Below are 12,060 nucleotides of genomic sequence, written 5' to 3'. Positions count from 1 at the left end.
CTACCAAATTCACAGGACATTTTGGTACTGCCCACCATTCCGGTACAGCAGAAATTTTGCTTTCCTTGGGACTTGCTGGTTTAAGAAACGCCTGAGTTGCCCTTGCTTGTCACTGACAGGTTCTTAGTACCAATCACATCTCATTCCCCGGATGTGTGTGCTGTACTGATGGAGTCTCCCTCAGCATCCATAACTGCTCCACCTCTGCCAAAGGAGGAGGAGGACGATGACAACAATTTCTCTTCACTCTCTGTTGAAGGCTCTCCATTCCACTACTAGTGAACAAGCCAGCCAGAGACCTCTGCAGAACCAGTTTACTGCCACTAGAGACACGGCCCACCCTGTTGGTATGGTTGATTTTGTATCCCTGCCCATCCTGGCTAATAGCCATTGATGGACCTATCCTACATGAACTTATCTCATTCTTTTTTGAACCCTGTTATAGTCTTGGCCTTCACAACATCCTCTGGCAAAGAGTTCCACAGGTTGACTGTGTGTTGTGTGAAGAAATACTTCCTTTTGTTTGTTTTAAACCTGCTGCCTATTAATTTCATTTGGTGACCCCTAGTTCTTGTGTTATGAGAAGGAGTAAATAACACTTCCTTATTTACTTTCTCCACACCAGTCATTTTATAGACCTCTATCATATCCCCCCTTACTTGTCTCTTTTCCAAGCTGAAAAGTCCCAGTATCATTAATCTCTCCTCATACAGAAGCTGTTCCATACCCATCATCATTTTTGTTCCACTTTTCTGAACCTTTTCCAATTCCAATATATCTTTTTTGAGTTGGAGTGACCACATCTGCACGCAGCAATCAAGATGTGGGTGTACCATGGATTTATATAGCACCAATATGATATTTTCTGTTTTATTATCTATCCCTTTCTTAATGATTCCCAACATTCTGTTTGCTTTTTTGACTGCTGCTACATTGAGTGGATGCTTCCAGAGAACTATCCACAATGATTCCAAGATCTCTTTCTTGAGTGGTAACATCTAATTTAGACCCCATCATTTTATATTATAGTTAGGATTATGTTTCCCAATATGTATTACTTTGCATTTATCAACATTTATCACATTAATTCTCATTGCAAGTAGGCATTGTTACCATTTTACTTGTGGGGAAACAGACAGGGATGCCCACAGAGGAAGTGTCAGAGCTGAAATCAGGGAGGATAGGAAAAACTACCTAATTTCAAAACATACCAACAATAAGTCAGATACCAAAGAATACCAAAGAATAGGAATACTGGTGTCTGTGCTAGAGCTATAAGAGTATTTTATATCAGCTGAGAAGTCTCTTTACATATATGCACGATATAGACCCATTTTTAGAGAGGAGTATGGTAAGAGCACAGGTCTGGGAACCAGGAGCTCCTGAACTCTGATTTCAGCTCCGACGTCCTCTGTGGACATCCCTGACTGTTTTCCCACAAGTAAAATGCTGACAATGCCTACTTGCAATGTAGGCATAAAATGAGAATTAATGTTACAATGGAGCCTTCAGGTTTTTCATTTTGAAGCGCAACTAAATTAAAAATAAATAAATAAATAAAAATTTAAACTAAATTAAAAAAATAGAACAGTGGTACCATCACCGGATGTGCATAAAGTACTCCTGGGGGCACTCTGCACCAAAAAATTAAAAATCCTCTCCAGAGCCAAGCTGTGAGCCCCCGTCCTTGCCCAGACACCTGTCCCCCCTTCCCACCCAGAGCCCTGGGATCCAAGAGGGAGAAAACAGCCTGATGCTCCATCCCAGCCTTGCACAGTTTCCTGCATGCCGCCCCCTCCTTCCCTCAGGGCACGCTGGGAACTGCAGCTGCCAGGAACCCTCTAATGCCCTCTCCCTCCCCCCAGCAGTGACTTGTATGTGCAAGCTGGGTTCTGCCAGATCCAGTGGGCCCTAGTGATGGCTAGCAGCACTGCAGACCATTTTTGTGGGGGAAATGAAATTTTATGTGCATATTAATTTCTGCAAAATTATGCATTGCGCAGTGGCACAGAATTCCTCCAGGAGTAATGAAGGTCACGCAAAGCGCTTAATCACATGTTAAACACTGAACATGAACATTTCTCTGGGACTATTCATGTGCTTAAAATTAAGCATATGTTAAAGTCCTTTGCTGGATCAGCTTCATAACAAGCATATGAAATCGTGTAATCATATTATAGCCATGATCTCTCCTTTCTTCTTTCCTTCACCATCTCCGCCCCACTTTGTTGCACTCACTTTTTGCATCACATCTAAAATTAATTTACAAACTTCTTTGATCAAGGACTGAGCTATAGTAAAGTGCCTAACATGCTTTTGGTGCTGTATGAACAACAATTAGAAAGGAAGCAAGGTCTAGTTGCTAAAGTACAGGAGGAGTAAGAAGATATGTATTCTACTCCTGGTTCTGTCACAGACTTCCTGAATTACTGCAAGTAAAATTCACCCTCTGTGCCAGCCAGTTTCCGTATCTGTAAATAGGTAACTATGACTCACCTACCCCACAGAGGCACTGTATAGCTTAATTTAGAGGTGTTTTTATAACACCTGGATATCACTAAGGTTAGAAGGGGACATAGAAGATAAAAAGTATTACAACTGTCCAATAACTAAAGACCTTTTCTTCAAAACCATGATTATCTGGAGACATATTTTCTAATACATCTTACTGAAAAACAAGATCAGAAAGGCACAACATGTGGATTTATTTTTTTCTTAGCATGTTATCCATTACCAGAAGTGTATGCATTTAATAAAAAGTGTTTGTTTTCTTCACAGCCCAAAATACTAAATCATAAGTTATTTCCATAGCAACAAATTCTGTGTTACACTTCACATCAGGAGGAGATACCAAGTTGAGAAGAAAGCTTTCTAAAAATACAAATTATCCTCCCTAATACAGAAAAAACACAGAAAATGCTAGCCCAAGCATATATCGTGATATAAAATGTTCTCATTTTTTAAGTTTCCTCCTTTATGAAAACTCATCTCATAATCTGTAAAATAATATATAGCAGTTCTGCTGATAATACAAGCCCCTAGCAGCTCTACAAGAAGCAGAAAGTGGCAGTTTGGGATTTATACGGATTAAAAAAAACTGAGTTCAGATGGATATTTGAGGAATTTCTTTATGTAAAATATAAAATAATGAAACCAAATGGGCAATAATAACTAAAATACGTTTGATTTTCTTTCACTTTGAAATCAGAATTTTCTTGCACATCAACACAAAGGATTTTATAGACTTTGATGTGAAGGCAAGTACAATTATGACATAAATGAGCTACAAAACAGACATCATACTATGAACATTTATCACATTAATTCTCATTGCAAGTAGGTTATAAGAGCACACAACAAACACAACCAATATATATCAAAGGCAATTTTGACTTATTTTTTTTTAATTTTTGTTAATCCTTTGCCATAAGATGAGACTCTACAATATTTCATCTCCAGAGATAGCTCCACAATGTCAGCTGAGCCCAGAATGAGCTACTACATGAGAAACAAGTTTAGGTCTCAAGCCTTGACCTGTCAATTCCAGACCCTATAGTACCCTCTGTAATGATCCCATGGCCTATTAGTGGGCAATTCTGATCAAATCTTTTCTAGCCTTCTGCTGGTCACTGTGACACAGAGCCTTGGAAGGGAGTGCAAATTAAAGAAAAAGGATTTTTAGGACTCAAAACATTCTCCCTGGGAAAGAAAAAAAAGAAGTCCATTATCTTAATCATAGAATCATAGACTATCAGGGTTGGAAGGGACCTCAGGAGGTCATCTAGTCCAACTCCCTGCTCAAAGCAGGACCAATCCCCAACTAAATCATCCCAGCCAGGGCTTTCTCAAGCCTGACGTAAAAACTTCTAAGGAAGGAGATTCCACCACCTCCCTAGGTAACGCACTCCTGAAATTCCAGTGTTTCACGATCATCCTAGTGAAAAAGTTTTTCCTAATATCCAACCTAAACCTCCCCCACTGCAACTTGAGATCATTACTCCTTGTTCTGTCATCTGCTACCACTGAGACCAGTCTAGATCCAGCCGCTTTGGAACCCCCTTTCAGGTAGTTGAAAGCAACTATCAAATCCCCCCTCATTCTTCTTTTCCGCAGACTAAACAATCCTATTGTAACACCGACAGACCCTGTCTGTCAGCGGGCAGGTCTGAACCAGGGACCTCTGGAGCTTAGTGCATGAGCCTCTACAGCATGAGCTAAAAGCCAACTGACTGTTAGCTACTGTGGTAAAGCAGACTCATTTAACTCTAAGTGGCCTCGCTGCCACTAGATGGGACAGAACGCCACACCCAGGAGGTGTGTTGGTTTCATTATCACTATTCAGATTTTTTTTAATCTAGTCCTATGATTTCCAAGAACTTGCTCTCATTTCAATTTTCCATCTGGATCCTTGCATGGGGTTGGTAGGAAATGATCCAGTTAGTTGCAACATGACTGCCAATCACTGTAAGGACACAACTAGTTGGAGACCTTATTACAAAATTTATGCTCCGCAAGGAAAGCTTAAGGTTAAAAAATATCCAGCAGAACTCAGCAGACCACAATTCTACATATTAGATACTGCTAAGGCTTTAAACCTGATTAGATTTTCCCTTGGGGCGGCCCCAAATTATTTGCTCTGATAGTAATCCTTTTCACAGTTCACCTTTACTGCTAACATAAGCCTACAATCCAATTTGTATAATACTATTTAAGTAAAAAATTGGATTTTTGTGTTTACTGTAAGGCAGTACTAGAGCTTGTAGTCTAGAGTAGTCTGTAGTACTAAAGCATCTACTTAATCTGCTATATTTCCAATTCATGAGGTGTTTCAAATGCTTCTCTGCCATCTGCAACTTCCTACAGCAAGGCCCCCCTGTGTACAACAAGGGAAAATTCCTCACCTGCAATTCTGAGCAGATTTTAACCACGTTTTCTGAAATGGTGAACATGGGTTGTCCTTGGCAATGCTTACAGTGATATCACATTCAGTACTGATACAGCACGTGTTACCAGTGGGAACAGCTAACAATGGGGAATTTTTGTAGCACAGACAAGGACCAAAGGTGAGCAGTCAAAAACGAACCTTGGGTAGAAGGTGTATTTTATTTATCTTGACTTGTAAACTTGTACTAACTACAAGTGATGCAATACAGCGAGAGAAATGTCTTTAAAAGGATAAAAGACCCATTTTGTTTTCCAAGCACATATACCAGATTGGGGAAGTGGACACACTTTACTGCTGCGCGTAAGATACAGAAAAACGATCATACTATGCAAATACGTTATTTTTTAAATAATGGATCAGGACTTGAACTTGAAGCACATACAGGTATATAGCATATACCCACTAACCCCAACTGATAATTATGTTTACCCACTGTGATAATCAGCTCCAGACACTCCAACAGGAGAACAGAAGTTTTAAACCCCAGATATGAACAGTTGAACCAACCAGTTGAATACTGTATTATTGTACTATAAAAGTGTATCAAGTAAGGTCTTTTATGAAAGTTTGTAATGTTCTGAACTTGATGGTTATTATGAGATATGTATACACACTGTGGTTATGAATCTATGTATTTATGTATACAGAAAACCGTTTGTAACCTGTACTACAATTTCAACTATACCTCATAGCAAGGAGAGGCACCTCCAGGTGTTTACACAAAACCAGTTCCAAGTAATGATCCTGGTCCAGCCAGGAAGAGACAATGGTGAACCATGAAAGTTAACGGAAAGACATTGGGACATCCCAGTTCTCAAAATAACAGAGGATTTCCACACACTGAATAAACATGAGTCACCATGGACTAAGAAAAAAAAGGAAAAAAGCGTTTTAAAAGCAAGCTTATGTTTGAGATTTGGCATCCAGAACCTGAGGGACAGTCTTCAAGGCAGAATGCACTCTGTGAAGGATGGATCCCAACTATGGCTAGAGGGTACGCTGGGAAAAACTGTTCAAGGCGATGGGTAACTTGTATAAGAAAAGGGATTTTATCGAATATAGACGTGTAAATCTGAAGTTGCTTCTTTATGTTTATTTTCAGTGTAACTTGTATATGATAACTTCCCTTCCTATTTCATCTTTGAATCTGTGTTTTTTCTATTAAATAAACTTTTTGTTTATTTTTACCAAGCAGGTCTGCGGTGTGTTAACTGTGTGCAGCGTGGGTGCAAAAGTGAGCTGGTAACTGGAGGGCTGATTTCACACCTTCAGGAGTTATGAACCAGAAGGGAAAAGTCAGAGTGTCTGACAGTTAAGAACTCAGGGAGGATGGACGTGAGGAGACTCGAGCCTGGAAGGATGGCTGATGTCACTCTGCAAGGAAACTAGGCTGGTGGAAGCCAGGGTGAAACCTTGTGCTTGTGGGCAGGCTACTGATGTCAGGGATCTGAAACAAATCTGCACTGCATAAAGGTACCCAAGGTTATGGGGAAGGCAGTGAAAGAACTCCTTATCTGTTTGGGTGACACCCAAAACATCACATTCTCTCGCACCCCCTTTCTTTCACTTCTGCACCACTAAAACAAGGGACATCAAATTCAAAGCTTCAACTGCATGAACTAAAGGCTCAAGAGGCAGCAGCTCTTTGACTCCAATTCTCTTTGTTGGGAACTCAATGGGGAAAGTCACCACTGACCCATAATCTCTGGAGACTGAGTGGGTAGAATGGAGAGCCTGGAAAAAGAGAAGGCCCTGCCTTCCTCTGCAAAACAGTAATGGGATAAGAGCTGCAGGAGAAATTAAGAACTATCCCCTTGCACTAAGGAGCTAAAACCCTGGACTGAAAACCGTGAATATTCAGAGCCTTTACAGAAGGCTGCTTTTCATAACAGTACTAAGCTTCTTTAGAGATGGTAATGTTTTGTTAGCCTATTCACTGGACAATTTAACAGTCTTTTTGATAAGTTCATGCTGAACAAATAAATCTGTTGTAGTTTATAATAGTAGATAAAAGTTACAGCCAGGAAACATGCAGTTATGTTACCTATTGATTTAAACCTTTCATTTGCATTAAAATTACCTAAACTGAAATACATCTACTTCTCCCATAACTCAGATGCATAGATCTGAAGGCCAGAAGGAATCATTCTAATGTTTAGTCTAACCTCCTATATAAACAAAGGCAAACTCACAACTCACTCTATTTGCCCTCTATCTGCTTGCCCAGCTCCTGTCTTCAATCTTATTTCCTCCTACTGATTATTTTTGTCACTGAATCTTTTTTTATATCATGTTCAGCTTAGCTATTTGGTCTCTTTAACCAGACCTTAAAATTGTTCTCCAGACCTGAAATCTTGGCATCGTCTTAGAACTCAAAATTATAGACCAAAAAAATGGAAGAAAAAAGTCAATCTATCTTCATTTCTAGGTCATTGCCAGCATTTGTCCTCACATCAACACTGCCTCTGGTGACATCTCTTTTCATGCTTTAAGTATATCCATCTCAACAACTGCAATTCCCTCTTTTACAATCTTCATTAATCCTTTTCTCTTAAATTTAAAAGTTCAGATTTTGTTACTCTGTTGAATGAGACCATCACTTCCACAACCTTCTTCTACTCCACTTAACAAGTTGCTCTCCTAGTTAATGAACTCTGAACTAACTTATTCCAAACTACTCCTCAACTACTAACTATTGTCTCCCCAGGCCACTCACTCCAATTCCTCCAGTCTCATCCTCAGTCTTCTCCCCATGATTCTATATTGTCACTTCTATCTAAAAGGCAATCCCCTTTTTTTCCCAATAAACTAAATTCTCTCTAAGTCTTTCCTGGAAACCACAAGGATATTTATAAGTAACTGGAGTTCTCCAATAAACAGGATATTCAGAAAGCCACCATCCGTGCAGGTGAAATATGGAAACATAACCAGCACTGAACAGGTTGCAAAAGGTCAAAAAGGCACTGAGGTCTACAATGTAACACTGGGCAGTGCTAAGTGTTTGTGTCAGCACATCATCATAAAAGATACAGACACTAAAATGGAACCGTTGTGTGCCAAAGGAGTCAGACTGATGTAACAGTGTTAAAGTTTAAGAAACTTGTCCATCTCCTCTATGGCTTCAAGAGTAAGCTACACACATATTCCAGTGTCTCTGAAAGAAAAGTCCTGTCCTAAAAACAGCATGTGCTGGGCTGTAAAGACTTCTCAATAGTACTTACACCCTACTTCTAAAAGTCAGTCTCCACTCTGATGCATAGAAATTTATAGGACCCTAAAAGTTTGAAAATAAAAACTCTAAACAGCAATTACATTTTAAGCTATACAAAAACCCAAAATTATCCAAGAAAACATCTGTTTCAACAGCTCAAAGATCAACAGCAGACACACATGAAAAAAACCAAAATGGAAATGGAGCCTGCATTTCTCATGTTATAGCTGCAATCTCTGCATCCTAGAGCTCTTCAGTCTAGTGACTTTGGTGAGATTCTAACTGCTTCTAAGGGCTTGTCTACATTACCCACTGGATCAATGGGCAGCGATCGATCCAGCGGGGGGTCTATTTATCACGTCTAGTCTCGACGCAATAAATAGACAGCCAAGCGCTCTCCCGTCGACTCCGCAGTGAAGACACCGCGGTGAGTAAATCTAAGTACGTCGACTTCAACTACGTTATTCACGTAGCTGAAGTTGCGTAACTTAGATCGATCACCTCTCCCTCAGCATAGACCAGACCTAAGAGTCCAAGGTCTGAGCAGCTCAGCACTCAGTTCTAAAAGTAGGAGCTCGTGGATGCAATTTCATATGGGAAAACTTTCCTTTTTGCTTTAGATCACAAATTAAGTCTGAACATTTTTGTGGTGTTTTCTATTATGAATACTATTTACAAACTCTGTTATAGTAGTGGATAAAATCTAATGAAAGTTTGCATTAGTTGATGTTACAGTAGTTATGGCCATTATTGCCAGGTTGTATGACAAACTGCAAAACAAAGAAAAGACAATGATGACAGGTGAATTCAGTACATGATTTTCTACAATAAAATGGCTATAGTTTATCTTACCAAAAGAACACTTGTTCTTAAGTGAGACTCTGGTGATCTAAATAGGAATCTTCCACACGTTTCCAGCAGAGTACATGCCATTTCAATATGGTGATGAGAAAAGTCTGACAGAAGCATCTGTGTAAATATACACACAGTCACCACATTTTGAATCTCTATTTCCACTAATAAGAACACTAATAAATATGATTTTATTAACTAGACAGTTATTAATATAACTATTTTTAAAAACTGAAATGCTATTTCATCTCAATTTGAGTGCTAAGATACTGGCAACTTATCTCATGCCATTTCATTATGAAACTTCCTTTTAATAAGAAAGTAATATTCTAAAGTGGTGGTTTAGGTTCCAGATATAGGATTTGTACATTTAAAAAAAATAGGATGTTTACAGAACCTACTACAGAAAGCTCGTAACTTTTAAAAAAATAATAATGCATACTTTTTAAAAATAATTCATACTTGCTTTAAAATTTGCTCTGCTGGATTGGAAAACCAACACTTAATATTGTACAACCACATGAGTACCCAAAAGTGAAATTAACTAATCTAGTTTTATTGTTTAAGCTGAGCAACAGGTAAAAGAATAGAACTTTGCATTGTATAGTACTATCCAGATACTCACCAGCTTCTACAGAAACTGCATAAATGATTAGTTTATCTGAGTTTTAAAATTCAGTTTTAATAACTGAAGAGATTTTAAAATTACCACCACCACCACCAGAAGCTAGTTGAAAACGTATTGTACCTACAATGTCCTGTTATAAACACCTTATTTTAAACATTTTATTTTATTTTAAAAATCTGAGTTAAAATCAATTGTGAAGCGAAGATAAACAATCAGACTTAACCTTAATACCACATATGCATCTGGGACTAAATATCTGGAGCTCAGTGTTCTGAGTTGATTTACTTCTTCCTCAACAAATGGCACATGCCTACCTACTGAGATGGCATATCAGCCTCTCTTTTACAGTCACTAACAAGTTTCCTTTTTATTGGAGAAGTAGTAAAAAACAAAGTAATAACAAAAAGCTCATTTCCAGCTCTCCAAGGAAGTTTGGATGGATGATTAGGGATTGCTTACAACTATCTTCTGAGAAAAACAATTAGCAGCAAGTCATTTTCTCATATCCCAGTAGGGAAGAATATTGTAATAGATTTTTACTATTGGAGATTAAAGTAACAAGAAAATCAAGGTTCCAATACTTTATGCAACGTAATAAAAATCTTTAACAATGGAAAAATGGAGGATAGGGATGGGAAGATGATCTTATGCATTACAAACAAGTACTGTACTTTTCTAACTACATGTCTTACCAACACTAACCTTTAAACAATGCAGGGTGTCATTTTTGGAGAACATCTTAAACTTGGCAAGCTCTCCAATAAATCTCACAGTTTTATTTTTTGTTTCAATATTGATCTGGTCCTTTTTTCTCACCTAAATAAAGAGGGAAATATATATGCATTTAATTTTAATCTCAGAAATATGTATCTTTTATGTATTTCTAATATATTTCCTTACATTTTAGCATACTTGTTAAGGCTGAGAGTTCAGAAAGTTGGAAATTTCCAGTCTGATTCCCCCCGACTATGTCTTCACCTGTCTCTGGCTCCCTACCTTCCCCCTCTAATTTGGCTATTCCACTCAAACTTCCCCCGTTCCCCTGATTTGGCTAACCCTACAACTCCCCCACATCATCTCTGCTCTGGCTCTTCAGTGTCTCCATCTCTGAACTTCCTTCCTACCTAGATTATAACATGGTCCCCCAAAATACCGATAGCCTTAGAAACATGGCTAGTGTGACACTCTACATCACCCTGCCCAACATCACTGTAGCATTCTATAGGTGGAGTCTATAGTTAGTGTTCTGAAGGGAGCAGCCAAAATCAGGAGTCCCCAAACCAAACTGGTAGAGTTAACAGGACTGTCTTAACCAAAGTGATGACTGTTTCATTAAAAGAAATTTTAAAAATGTACTGATGGACACTAATCAAAATATTATTTAATAAAATACAAATAATGAAATTCCCCCTGCACTCAAACCGATACTTTGGCTTTAGCATAAACAATAATTAACTTAAGTTCATTTTAAAAACTATCATACATTTAAATAGTCCACATATTTGTTCTGTTAACTGATGCCACTAGAGAAAACAGATTTTGAGCGATCCATAATAAAGTTTAGGGGGAAACACTGAAAAAATAGTGGTTGTCCACCATAATTTTATAATCAAATTTAAATATAGTGCAGGAAACAAGACTGAGAAATAACTTGGTGAAGATCTATGTTCTCAGATTTCTAACCTTCTTACATTCCAATATTTTTCTTTCTTGACATTTTTGAAAATGGATGCAGTAGGACTAATAAAGTACAATATATAGCAGACATCTTTTTGTAAAACAAACTAACTGCTATTAATACAGGTCAATGTCAATTTTAACTGTGAACTATAAATGCTATTCTATAACATTATTTCTAGTTTTTGCAGCTTCTGCCCTAGCTTTTATGTAATTTCTAAGTCATGCTACCATCTGAACTAAGTTTAATTGTGGTTTAATATTGGAGCTTGAAGAAGACACTATATGAATGTGTATAAATAAATGACATGCAGTCTGTCAAAAAGGTTATTCAATGTACAAATGAATCCAACATATAATAACAAAGCAATATGATTAGAAAATAAGACTTCTGAGCTACCTGACTATTTTGTTATGTTTGAGTCAGCATCTTCTTTAGTGAAAATAATATAACTTATAACAAGCATTTTTTTTCAAAAGATGGTATATCAGATTTCTTAATCTGTATGCAGTAAAACAAACCAAACATACATGAAATCTGAAATCCCCTTTCAGCATGGAACAAAGATCCTCTGCTACATCAGACATACAGGGATGCAATGTGCCAACCAGCCTTGCATAAAATGGAAGCAAATCCAACCTGTAAACAAAAGTTACACACATGTATAAGATGAGGACAAAGCACAGATCTAATTCAAGTTATATAAAAATGTATTTATGCCCACAGATATACATACAACTACCAAT

The 12,060-nt window shown here is 37.9% G+C and overlaps 1 protein-coding gene across 4 annotated transcripts in view; it reads right to left on the bottom strand.

Annotated features, from left to right (window-relative positions):
• UPF2 (UPF2 regulator of nonsense mediated mRNA decay) overlaps positions 1-12,060 on the bottom strand; it is a 137,078-nt gene that overhangs the window by 74,086 nt on the left and 50,932 nt on the right. For all 4 annotated transcript variants that reach the window (XM_048836594.2, XM_048836595.2, XM_048836596.2 and 1 more), the window contains 3 exons: positions 11,845-11,953; positions 10,339-10,452; positions 9,009-9,125 (listed from right to left, as the gene is read on the bottom strand). In XM_048836594.2, coding sequence (XP_048692551.1) covers positions 9,009-9,125; positions 10,339-10,452; positions 11,845-11,953 — 340 coding nt within the window. The remainder of the gene's footprint in view (positions 1-9,008; positions 9,126-10,338; positions 10,453-11,844; positions 11,954-12,060) is intronic.

The sequence above is a fragment of the Caretta caretta genome, chromosome 1 (assembly GCF_965140235.1).
Source record: "Caretta caretta isolate rCarCar2 chromosome 1, rCarCar1.hap1, whole genome shotgun sequence".
NCBI lineage: Eukaryota > Metazoa > Chordata > Testudines > Cheloniidae > Caretta > Caretta caretta.
This window is presented reverse-complemented; position numbering and strand designations above follow the sequence as displayed.